This window comes from Heloderma suspectum, chromosome 9 (genome assembly GCF_057233095.1).
Source record: "Heloderma suspectum isolate Gila_16-S chromosome 9, 16-S_ref, whole genome shotgun sequence".
In the NCBI taxonomy this organism is placed as follows: Eukaryota; Metazoa; Chordata; class Lepidosauria; order Squamata; family Helodermatidae; genus Heloderma; species Heloderma suspectum.
Window position 1 is genome coordinate 41,421,387 of NC_139466.1, and position 12,821 is coordinate 41,434,207.

General features: G+C 43.0%; 1 protein-coding gene across 3 annotated transcripts in view; it reads right to left on the reverse strand.

Moving 5' to 3' along the window:
• ABCB7 (ATP binding cassette subfamily B member 7) overlaps nucleotides 1–12,821 on the reverse strand; it is a 79,104-nt gene that overhangs the window by 59,326 nt on the left and 6,957 nt on the right. The window contains exon 2 of one of the 3 annotated variants that reach the window (XM_084814199.1): nucleotides 7,310–7,345. The exons of the other annotated variants lie outside the window; for them this stretch is intronic. Within the exon in view, the coding sequence (XP_084670325.1) occupies nucleotides 7,310–7,336 (27 nt within the window). The 5' untranslated portion in view covers nucleotides 7,337–7,345. The remainder of the gene's footprint in view (nucleotides 1–7,309; nucleotides 7,346–12,821) is intronic. 3 annotated transcript variants of the gene reach the window in all.

Consider the following 12,821-nt stretch of genomic DNA (forward strand, 5'->3'; position numbering starts at 1 on the left):
CATCTTCCGATGGTATACTGACATATCTCTGGTTGTACTGATCCATTTAGTTTTCATGGCAAGACTACTGGGGTGGGTTGCCATTTCCTTCCCCAGGGATCGTATTTAGTCTGACCTCTCTGCCATGACCTTCCCGTCTTGGGTGTCCCTTCACGGTCTAGCTCATGACGTCATTGAGGTGCTCAAGCTCCAGCACCACAACAAGGTAACAATCTCCTTTGCTGGAGCCAACTTTATTATATAAGACCTTTACTCTGCCACATTTTGTGAGCAGCAGCCTTGAGCCAATTTCTATTTTTGAGATTTTTGAATTGTGATTTTCACGATGAAGATTAGTATTATACAGCTCTCATATGATAAAGGTTTAGCTTTATATTGGCAATAGCATATAATATTTATTCTATATTACAGCTTCTGGGGAACAATAAACCTCTTTGGGGGAAGTTCTGGATGTTTTACTTCAGCTACTTAATTTGTATTGCCAGAACTGTGTATTGCTAGATAACATCTTCCTGTTTAAATTATTTCTTGTATTTACATTCTTTTATAAGAAAATAGGTGCTTTGGAAGAGATATACAAGAGGCCAGATGGTTATTTTCAGTTGCCATCCATGGGAAATATTCCCTTCATAAGTTGGTTTTGATTAAGTATTAAAGTGAGATATAATTTTGAGATCTCAGCAGCAGCAACATCATTCAACTTTACAAGTGTAGATGTTCAGCCTATATATTGATTTTTGCTACCGTTTCTCATGTATCATTGTTGTAACATACCGTATTGCCCTTTTCTATTAGTAATACTATCCACTTTACATTGTTCATGGGTTTCCATTGACTTATTCTGTGGTTTTTCTGCCAAAGACAGCACTACACAATACGATTACTGAAAAAAAAACATCAGTTTTTCCTAATTTCAGTATGCCACTTATCACTGGACTGCTTCATATTTTACTTTGGGGGGCAGGGATGTTTACTTAATAAGGTATAAATAAAAACGTCTATTTCTGCTTCATTGACTACGCTAAAGCCTTTGATTGTGTGGATCACAACAAATTGTGGCAAATTCTTAAAGTGATGGGAGTACCAGACCACCTTACCTGTGTCCTGAGAAACCTGTACCAGGGTCAAGAAGTAACAGTAAGAACCAGACATGGAACAACCGAGTGGTTCAAAATTGGGAAAGGAGTACGACAAGGCTGTATATTGTCACCCTGCTTATTTAACTTATATGCAGAGTACATCATGAGAAACGCCGGGTTGGATGAATCACAGGTCGGAATTAAGATTGCTGGGAGAATTATCAACAACCTCCGATATGCAGATGATACCACCCTAATGGCAGAAAGCGAAGAGGATCTCAAGAGCCTCTTGTTGAGGGTGAAAGAGGAGAGTGCAAAAGCTGGTTTGAAACTCAACATTAAAAAAACTAAGATCATGGCATCTGGCCCCATCACTTCCTGGCATATAGAAGGGGAAGAAATGGAAGCAGTGACAGATTTTACTTTCTTGGGCTCCAAGATCACCACAGACGGTGACTGTAGCCATGAAATTAAAAGATGCTTGCTCCTTGGGAGGAAAGCTATGGCAAACCTAGACAGCATAGTAAGAAGCAGAGACATCACCTTGCCGACAAAGGTCCGTCTAATCAAAGCTATGGTTTTCCCAGTAGTAATGTATGGCTGTGAGAGCTGGACTACAAGGAAGGCTGAGCGCCGAAGAATTGATGCTTTCGAACTGTGGTGCTGGAGAAGACTCTTACGAGTCCCCTGGACTGCGAGGAGGTCAAATCAGTCCATACTAAAGGAAATCAACCCTGAGTGCTCATTGGAAGGACAGATTCTGAAGCTGAAGCTCCAATATTTTGGCCACCTAATGCGAAGAGAAAACTCTCTGGAAAAGACCCTGATGCTGGGAAAGACTGAAGGCAAAAGGAGAAGGGGACGACAGAGGATGAGATGGCTAGATAGCATCACCGATGCAATGAATATGAACTTGAGCACACTCTGGGAGAGAGCGCAGGACAGGAAGGCCTGGCGTGCTATGGTCCATGGGGTCACGAAGAGTCGGACACGACTGAACGACTGAACAACAACAAAAACACATATCACATGGATACACTCATCATGTGGCAGAAACTGGGCACTATTCCCTGTCTAGTAGACACTCCATGACAAACCTGGGCTTGCTACAGTGTGTAAAATGGCCTTTCACCCAAACCCTACTGGAAGATAGTTAACGTAAGTCTCCTTCTAACTGTAATGTTTCTGAAACTCCAGTGTGACATCACAACAGGCAACATTAAGGTGGCACAACTATTATGGTATTTGCTGGTAAATACATGCACGTATAAAATTATGCATGGTACAAAGAAAGGAGATAGGGAGTTCTTCTCCCTCTCATAATACGAGAACCCAGATCAAACGGAATGGTGAGAGCTCCAGCACAGGTGAAAGGACATACTACTTAGACAGTGAATAAATTATGGAACTTACTACTGCAGGATGTGGTGATGAGAACCAACTTGTGCAGCTTTGAAAATGGATTAGACAAATTTGTGGAGGAGGAAAATTCTATCAATGGCTACTGATCATAATGGCTATACATTATCTCCGTTATCAGAGGCAGTATGCCTCTGTATGTCAGTTGCTGGGGAACATGAGCAGGAGGGTGCCATTGCATTCAGGTCCTACTGGTGGGTTTTCCACAGGCAGCTGGTTGGCCACAGAATGCTGCACTGAACAGGCCTCTAGTCTGGGGGAGCAGAGCTTTTCTTAAATTACATACACACACACACACACACGCCTATATATCAGGGGTGGAGAACTTCAAGAATTCCAGAGGCCATTGCCACCCTGTGAACCTGCCCACAGGTTGCACCCACCCACCCCAGTGGACGCTGGGAAAAAAGCCTTCAATTTTTCTCATAAACTCCATTTTCCCCTTGAATTCTCTTCTTTTCTGAAGTGTTTACAGCTGAGCTTTGGGTTAGCTACAAATATATTATATAGATTTTCTGCTTTTGTCCAATTAGTTAATGCTGAACAGGAATTAGATTAGAATGAAACCTATTTGTTACCTCCTTGTAAAGCAGCTTGTTCATGATACACGAAAAGCTACCTGGAAAGATTACACTTGCACCCTGATTTTACACACATTGCTTGGCAAGTCCTATTGATTCCAATGTGTAATGTGCTTAGTATCAAGATGGCTGTCAGTCTGGTACTTGGCTTATTGCTTCAGTCTAGTCCGGTGACTTTCAAACTGACCTTTAGCTGAGACTGCAGGCATGGCTGCAGCTGTTATATTCCATATGAATCAATGGAGACAGCTAGCGCCAACTATCCTGCTGGCTACTATGCTCAGTATTCAATTATACTCAGAAGGTATACAAACTGAGGGAAAAAACTGGCCAAAATTTTAAAAGCATTTTAAGTTTCAGTGACCAAAACCGGAGTCTTAATCAATTGGATATGAAACTGCTTAAATTTGCTTTGATCATGTACTGGTTGTTTGGGTATATAAGAATAACTGATCAAATATTTACATTAAACCAACTGATCATCATCCTCTCATGCACTTGTTAAGGCATGGGAGGATACTTTTCTGGAGTCCTTGAGGATCTTACTGATCATGAATTTAGCTTCTTTTTGCTTCTCATATGGGGAAAGTTTTTGTTTGCATTAAAGCAGTTTTCAGCTCACCACGGTCTCTTAGCTATTCAGCTAGTGCTTGCACCATTTCACTGCTCAGAAATGTCAACACAGAATTTTAAGCAAGTGTTAAAGATAAATGAAGTGGTTCGAATACATATTATTTACAACAAGTATTTGGCATAATTGCTAAGGTTTCACATGCTGTATTGGCATTTTGGGATTTCTGTTTTGCCGGTTCGCTGGTTTAATGGGATTGTACCTTTAGATTGTAATGCTGCACCTACATATCTTCAATTAAATTCCATTGAACTCAATGGGGCTTATGTCTGAGTAGACATGTATAAGATTTCTTTTTAATTTATTAAGGTAACCTCAGTAATGGAGTTTGGTTGAACTACATTACTGAAGCTACCATAATAAATTCAAAGAGTGATCCAAACATTTAGATAGACTAACATTCAAACCATTACTTTTTCCAGTAATGTTACTAGAAACAATGAAAGAATAAACATGCTTCTACCTTATGCAACCATGCACAAAAAAATAACTTTTGTCTCTACTTTTATCTTATTTAATTTTGCAGCTGTAATGCCTGGCTGCAACAATGGGCTGGATGAGGGCTAATAAATTGAAGCTCAATCCAGACAAGACTGAGATGCTGTTAGTGGGTGGTTCTTCTGGCCAGATCGAGAGTGCTCAACATATTCTGGATGGAGCTGCACTCTCCCCAAAGGAGCATGTTCGTAGCTTGGGTGTTCTCCTGGAGCCATCTTTATCACTGAGGCTCAGGTGACCTCAGTGGCACAGAGTACCTTCTACCAACTTCAGTTGGTGGCCCAGCTACACCACTATATGGACAGGGATAACCTGGCTTTAGTTGTCTATGCCCTGAAATACTGCAAGGCATTCTACGTCGGGCTGCCTCTGAAGACGGTTCAGAAGGTGAAGCAAGTGTAAAATGTGGCAGCCAGACTGGTAACAGAGACAAGATGGTCTGACCATATGACACTGATTCTGGCCTGCTTGCACTGGCTGCTTGTATGTTTCTGAGCCCAACTCAAGGTGCTGTTTTTGACCTATAAAGCCTTACATGGATCTGAACCACAGAACACCTCTCCCGGCATGAACCAACCCATATACTATGCTCTGCATCTAAGGCCCTCCTTTGGGTGCCTCCTCCAAGGGAGGCTTGGAGGGTGGCAACAAAGGAGAGGGCCTTCTCAGTTGTGGCCCCCAACCTGTGGAACGATATCCCTGAGAGGCCCACTTGGCACCAACATTGTTGTCTTTTCAGCACCAGGTTAAGACCTTCCTCTTCTCTCAGGCATTTGGCGGCACATGATGTGTCTTTAATCGGTCCTGGATCTGTCTTTGGTTATGACTGACTGTTCAAAGTTGTTTTTAGTTATATGTTGTCCTTGTGTATATTGTCTGTGTGTTTTATATGAATGACTTTTAAACTTTGTATATTGTATTTTAATGTTTTAATTTCTGTAAACCACCCAGAGAGCTTTGGCTATGGGACAGTATAGAAATGTAATAAGTAATAATAATAATAATAAAGATGTGTAGGAACTAATTTGTGGTGTGTGTTTTTCAAAGATGACAGCAGAAAGACATTTTTAAGAATGTTATGATACAATCTGCCTTAGTGATACAGGTTCTGTAACTACACACTATTTATCATAGTTCATTGATTATTTCAGATGCACTATTTCTAATACTCTAGCACTACAATCCTATACATGACTACTCAGAAAAAGCCCCACTGAGCTCATTGGGGCTTACTTCCAGGTAAGTGTGGATAGGACAGCAACCTAATTAGTAAAAAAAAAATTACATTTATTTGGACAACTTCTCCAAGGTCATCAATTAATTACTTGTTTTCTTTGGCTGTAGGTTAAATCAGCAAAGAGGTAACAAAGATTTTCTTTAATGAGAACAAATCCAACAAACGTAAAGGATCATAAAGCTGTAAGGCTACAAGGGATTAAACTAGGCCGGTTCATACATACGGTCAACCCACTTTAAAAAAAAAAAAAAGAACAAGGCAGTGTGCAAGTGTATGCTGCCCGTTTGCTCCCACTGCAAGCAGGAGCTGCTAAACAACAATGGACCTTTCATCTGTGGTTTGTTTAGCATATGTGTGAATCAGGAACTCTGGCTTGTGTCTCCCACAACAAGCCAGAAAAATAACCAAAGAACAAACCATGGGTTCATTCTCTAGCTTGTCAGGGGAGAAACAATCCAGAATTCCTGGTATGCACATCAGAGCAAACAATCCAGGGATTGAGTTGTGAACCAGGTCAATGTATTATTTGATGCCTTGACAAGTCTAAAAAGTATTTAAGATTATTTGTTTAACCTTCAGCATTTGGATACCTCTGCAGGGGATGTGTGTACCCAATTAATTACAGAGAACCTCTAGCACTGCTAAAAAGGGGGACCATATCCCTACGAACACCCACAGCTTTTGCATATGCTCTAACCACAAGCCAGTGGGTTTCTCCTGGCAGGGACTGCTAATATGCACATGCAAACCATAGCTCTGTTTTGAGGACGTACCTTCCTGTCCACTTTCATCACTCTAATGGGTTCTCACCACCCTTGGTTCCCAACTCCACCATGGAGCAGGAAACACCTGTGCTGTTGCCACTAATGCTATGAGGCTACTAGTGACTTCCAAATTCTTTTGCCAGCTGCGTCTTCAGAGGTGGCTGGCAGGTGGGCCCACCAGGAGAGGCAAACCTCCTCTTTCACTCTACCTCATCACCCCCGACCTCCAACCACTGGGGATTATTGCAGGTCCTAATTTGTCAACCCAATTTCTCGCCCTATACAAGTTTCAGAACACATACCATTGTATGTATGCTATTAAATTTATTTTAGCTGTCTGATGCAATTCTTTTGAGAAAAGCATAGGCATGTTCAACTTATGACAGACATATTTCTATGGCTGGCAACTGATCTTAACACCAACGAGACAGTCGTAAACAATGCACCAGCCAGCCAAAGTACAAATCACTCTGTAGTAAGGGCTAAGAGATTCCAGCAAGATCTAACCAATTAAACCAGATCTAACCATTTACTTATGTGATACGTTCTTTCTCATGTGGTTCAGAACTCAACCATCACAGATAATGGCTCAGCCATCAGAACCTAGCTTGCAGCCCATCTAACAAAATACACATACCATACAAGCCAATAGTGGGATAGAGCTTATGAGCAGGAAACAATAGTGCGCAAACAACACTGGTTCAGTTTTCAGAATAAGGGAGATCTCACATTTCAGCTGTAGAATTTTTCAGTTCAGATGTTACTTTCTACATTTCCTTTCTAGTTATGTGTTTGTAATTATTTTTAAATAGAAGATAAAAATGACATCCCTCATCTATAGCCTGAAGATATACAATCTACCATTTCATTATGCTGTATGTACAAACCAGTCCTCTACTTAGAAAGCAACAACATATGGAACATATCAAAGAAAAAAGAAATTCTGACCGAAAAACTGTAATATTGACTGCTGTCCATGAGAAATAGCTGCTACTCTTGCCACAAAACATACATGCAGGTGTACCTATATATCGCCATCGTATAAGTCCCCTTTACTCTGCTGTACGTATAAACCAGGGCTGGGAAACTTGTCCCCCCACCTCGATGATTTGGCTGCCAACTCCCATCGTCTCTCACTTGGATTTGAGGGAAACAAGAGAGAAAGAAGGGAGATAATTAGTGTCAACTGCATCCTGATAACACGAAACTCTAAACCCTTGGCTATGCTGGCTAGGGTGGATGGGAGTTGTAGGCCAAAACATCTGGAGGGCCACAAGTTGACCACTCCTGATATACATGATGCGTTGTTGCTGTTTTTTTGAAGAAAGCAAAGGGATGCATTAAAAGCCATTAAGAGTGCAATCCTATGGGGATAGTCGGCCGCCTCTGAACCTGGAGGTGACCGACGATCCAAAGAAGGGTGGGCGGAGTGTGGAGGGGATCTTCTCCTCTGCTCTCCAACTGCCCTGCATTTCCTGCTCGATGGCCGATACTGGCTGTCTAACCAGAGTGGCTTGGAGGGGGGTGCGGAGAGGGAAGGCCAGACAGCACATAGGGAGCATCGTAATGGTGCTTCTACAGCTGCTGCCCCTGGGAACGCCCCCCCCCATGCTACTCTTCCAATCATGGAGCCGGGGACCAACTGCGCCTCCTACGAGGTAGCAGGGGAGGGGGCGGGGAGGTGGTTTTCTGGGAACAGACCTTGGGAGAGCTGGCTCTGAGGTCGGTTCCCGAAAGCTGAAAAATCCTATGGCCGTGTAGCTGCTGTCTACCGGCCTTACAATTACACGCTTATATAATTAAACATGAGTGTTCATAAGTATCTTTGAAAAGAGCTGAGATAATGGCTCAGCCTTAACTATGAATTTTAACATAAACCGCTACACGTTATGAATCAATCTATTCTAAATACATGATTGTTGTAAGCGAGGGTTGAGGAAGAAGGATAGAAATACTGAACAAATGGCAAGAAAACTGACATATAAAGGTGGCAAATGTCAAGCAGCACTACAGAAGTAGATAAACTGGAGACAGTGTTGCATGCCAACCAGCTTGAAAACAGTGGGTGCATATAAGCTACTTTCTGGAAACCATTTCCCAAATACAGCACGTGGCAAGAATGCTAGAGGTGCTAGCATTTCTAGATAGGCAAGAAAGGATGGCCTCCAGGAGTCAAGCAGCCAAACTTTGGTAAATTGGAATGTTGATTTACCAATGTTTAATGTTGGTATGTGTGGGAAGGTTGGCTACTTAAAATGTCTGTGGGCCAGCAACGTTTGCAAGCTTATTTGCAAGACTGAACTATTCACCTGTTTGCATGAGTCCACCAACAATTGCCACTGGGCAAGTACACTATTGACAACATCTATACATTATTATCCCAACCTTCCTCCAAGGAGCTCAGTGTCAGGGTGGACACTGAGCCCATAGAATCCCAGAGTAGTTCTGATTCTGAGGAAGAGCAGCCGCTCCTGGGAGAGGAGCGCGCTCATCCTTCCCAGGGCCAACAGCTGGCAGAGATTCCTCCCACCAGCATTCCTGGCATAGATAGCAGTCCCGAGAGTGAGAGAGCGCGGGAAGAAGACTGCTGGACGCGCGATGCTAACACAGGGAACGGCGCCAAATGGAGGGCGCGGAAAGGAGGCGTAGTGCCCGGTTCGCGCGCAAACAACAGTTGCGCCCAGAGGATCCAAGGGTAAAGGGGAGGGACTCTCCCTAGCCCATACGTTCAGGATCTGCCAGTGATTCTCCTTCAAACGGGGACCAACTGTTCCAACTTAGGGCATAGGTACTCTGCTGCTCATAGCTAGTTGCTAACAGTAGAGTTGTTAAGTTGTAAAAGAGGAATAAAGCTTTGAAAAGAATCCCTTTGTCTGTGTCTGGACTTGGCTACTGGATTAGACTGAGAGAGCCCTTGACACTCAGGGTGGCATGTCCCATCTGTCCACCCCCCCCACACACATATATAGACACACAATCATTTTCTCTTCACAGGAACTCTGTGATACATAGCTAGGCTGAGAGTGTAACAGGCCCAGGGTCAATCTGTGAGCTTCACAGCCAAGATGGAAACTAAACCCAGATCTCTGCAGTTTAAGTTCAACTCTGCTCACCACTCCAGCTCCTACTTTTGGTTCAGCAACAAATTTATCGGAAAGGTTGAAACAAATAGCATTCTAATTTGGGAAAGGACTGTAGCTCAGGGGTAGAGCATGTGGTTTCTATGCAGAAGGTCCCAGTTTCAAACTCTACCATCTCCAAGTAGTGTTGAGAGAAACCCTTCTCAGGAGAGCCACTGCCAGTCAGTGTAGACAATACTGGCCTAGATAGAACAATGACTCTGTATAAGGCAGCTTCCTAAGGACTGTTATTTGTCAGGGGAGCCTTTTCAGCTTTATACTAGTTAAACAGTTATCATCTAGCTGCAGAATTAGACTTTCCCCTTCCTGCTATTAGATTTAGGGTGAAATCCAGCAATGCCCACTTACATGTGATCAGCTTTCCCTGGCTTCCACCCACAGACACTGACCTGGATTGCATGATCATTGCAGCCCACCATGCCTTATTAGCCATGGTGGGCTGCAGCATCTGCAGCCATCAGGTTGTCAATCTAAACCCGTGCTCCTTTTTGCGCCTCCCTGATCAGAAAGTGTTATAATAATTGGTGACTTCAATTACCCTGACAAAGACTAATTAAAGGCATGTTCCAGTCATGACAAAGAGGTAATATTTCTAGATACTCTACCCTAGAACAGTTGGTCACAAAACTGACCAGAGGGGAGGTGACCTTGGACTTAATCCTAAGTGTTGCTGGGGACCTAGTGCGAGATGCAAGTGTTGTTTAACTGCTTGGAAACAGTGATCACAATGCTATCAAATGTAACGCATACTTAAGTGGAAAATGACCAAGGAGAGTCAACACAGTCACCCTGGACTTCAGAAGAGGAAACTTCTCCAAAATGAGGAAACTGGTAAAAATGAAGTTGGGAGGGAAAGTCAAGAAGATCAAATTTCTCCAAAATGTCTGGGGTTTACTCAAAACCACAATAACAAAAGCTCAGCTAGAGTGTATACTGCAAGTGAGGAAAGGAAGTACGAAATCCAAAAGTTCACCAGCATGGTTAATGAGCAGTGTCAAGGAAGCTATTAGAGACAAGATTTCCTTTAGAAAATGGATTATGGGGTGCAAAATAATAATAATATATATTAAGGAGCATATCGATAATAATGTTATCGATTTGCTATTTACAGTTCTTTGAGAGTGTCAACAGGCATATGGACAGGGGTGATCTGGTAGTCACTGTTTACCTGGACTTCCAAAAGTTGTTGTTTATTCGGTCAGTCGCTTCCGACTCTTCGTGACTTCATGGACCAGCCCACGCCAGAGCTTCCTGTCGGCCGTCGCCACACCCAGCTCCCCCAAGGTCGAGTCCATCACCTCCAGAATATCATCCATCCACCTTGCCCGTGGTCGGCCCCTCTTCCTTTTGCCTTCCACTTTCCCTAGCATCAGCATCTTCTCCAGGGTATCCTGTCTTCTCATGATGTGGCCAAAGTACTTCAGTTTTGTCTTTAATATCATTCCCTCAAGTGAGCACTCTGGCTTTCTTTCCTGGAGTATGGACTGGTTTGATCTTCTCGCAGTCCAAGGAACTCTCAGAATTTTCCTCCAGCACCACAGTTCAAAAGCATCTATCTCCCTTCGCTCAGCCTTCCTTATGGTCCAGCTCTCGCAGCCATAGGTTACTACGGGGAATACCATTGCTTTAACTATGCGGACCTTTGTTGTCAGTGTGACGTCTGTGCTCTTCACTATTTTATCAAGATTTGTCATTGCTGTCCTCCCAAGAAGTAAACGTCTTCTGATTTCCTGGCTGCAGTCAGCGTCTGCAGTAATCTTTGTGCCTAGAAAGACAAGTCTGTCACTGCCTCCACGTTTTCTCCCTCTATTTGCCAGTTCTCAATCAAGCTGGTTGCCATAATTTTGGGTTTTTTGAGGTTGAACTGCAACCCAGCTTTTGCACTTTCTTCTTTCACCTTCGTCATGAAGTTCCTCAGCTCCTCCTCGCTTTCAGCCATCAAAGAGGTATCATCTGCATATCGGAGATTGTTAATGTTTCTTCCAGCGATTTTAACTTCAGCCTTGGCTTCATCAAGCCCAGCACGTCGCATGGTGTGTTCTGCGTACAGGTTGAATAGGTAGGGTGAGAGTATACAACCCTGCCGTACTCCTTTTCCAATCTTAAACCAGTCCGTTGTTCCGTGGTCTGTTCTTACCGTTGCTACTTGGTCATTATACAGATTCCTCAGGAGGCAGACAAGATGACTTGGTACCCCCATACCACCAAGAACTTGCCACAATTTGTGATGATCCACACAGTCAAAGGCTTTAGAATAGTCAATAAAACAGAAATAGATGTTTTTCTGAAACTCCCTGGCTTTCTCCATTATACAGCGGATATTGGCAATTTGGTCTCTAGTTCCTCTGCCTTTTCTAAACCCAGCTTATACATCTGGCAGTTCTCGTTCCATGAATTGCTGGAGTCTACCTTGCAAGATCTTGAGCATTACCTTACTGGCATGTGAAATAAGTGCCACTGTGCGATAGTTTGAACATTCTTTGGTGCTTCCCTTTTTTGGTATGGGGATATAAGTTGATTTTTTCCAATCTGTTGGCCATTCTTGTGTTTTCCAAATTTGCTGGCATATGGCATGCATCACCTTGACAGCATCATCTTGCAAGATTTTAAACAGTTCAGCTGGGATACCGTCATCTCCTGCTGCCTTGTTATTAGCAATGCTTCTTAAGGCCCATTCAACCTCACTCTTCAAGATGTCTGGCTCTAGCTCACTGACCACACCATCAAATCTATCCCTGATATTGTTATCGTTCCTGTACAGATCTTCCGTATATTCTTGCCACCTTTTCTTGATCTCTTCTGCTTCTGTTAGGGCCTTGCCATCTTTGTTTTTCATCATACCCATTTTTGCCTGGAATTTACCTCCGATGTTTCTAATTTTCTGGAAGAGGACTCTTGTCCTTCCTATTCTGTTATCTTCTTCCACTTCCGCGCATTGCTTGTTTAAAAATAATTCCTTATCTCTTCTGGCTAACCTCTGGAATTTTGCATTTAATTGGGCATATCTCCCCCTATCACTGTTGCCTTTTGCTTTCCTTCTTTCTTGGGCTGCTTCCAGTGTCTCAGCAGACAGCCAACTTGCCTTCTTGGTTTTCTTTTTCTTTGGGATGTTTTTTGTTGCCGCCTCCTGAACAATGTTGCGAACTTCTGTCCCTAGTTCTTCCAGGACCCTATCTACTAAATCTAGTCCCTTAAATCTATTCTGCACCTCCACTGCATATTCATGAGGAATATTTGTGAGCTCATATCTGACTGATCTGTGGGTCTTCCCTATTCTCTTCAGTCTGATTCTAAATTGTACAATAAGAAGTTTGTGATCTGAACTACAATCAGCTCCACGTCTTGTTTTTACCGACTGCATAGATGTCCTCCACCTTTGGCTACAAAGGTTGTAGTCAATCTGATTTTGGTGTCGACCGTCTGGTGAAGTCCATGTATAAAGTCGTCTCTTAGGTTGTTGGAGAGAGTGTTT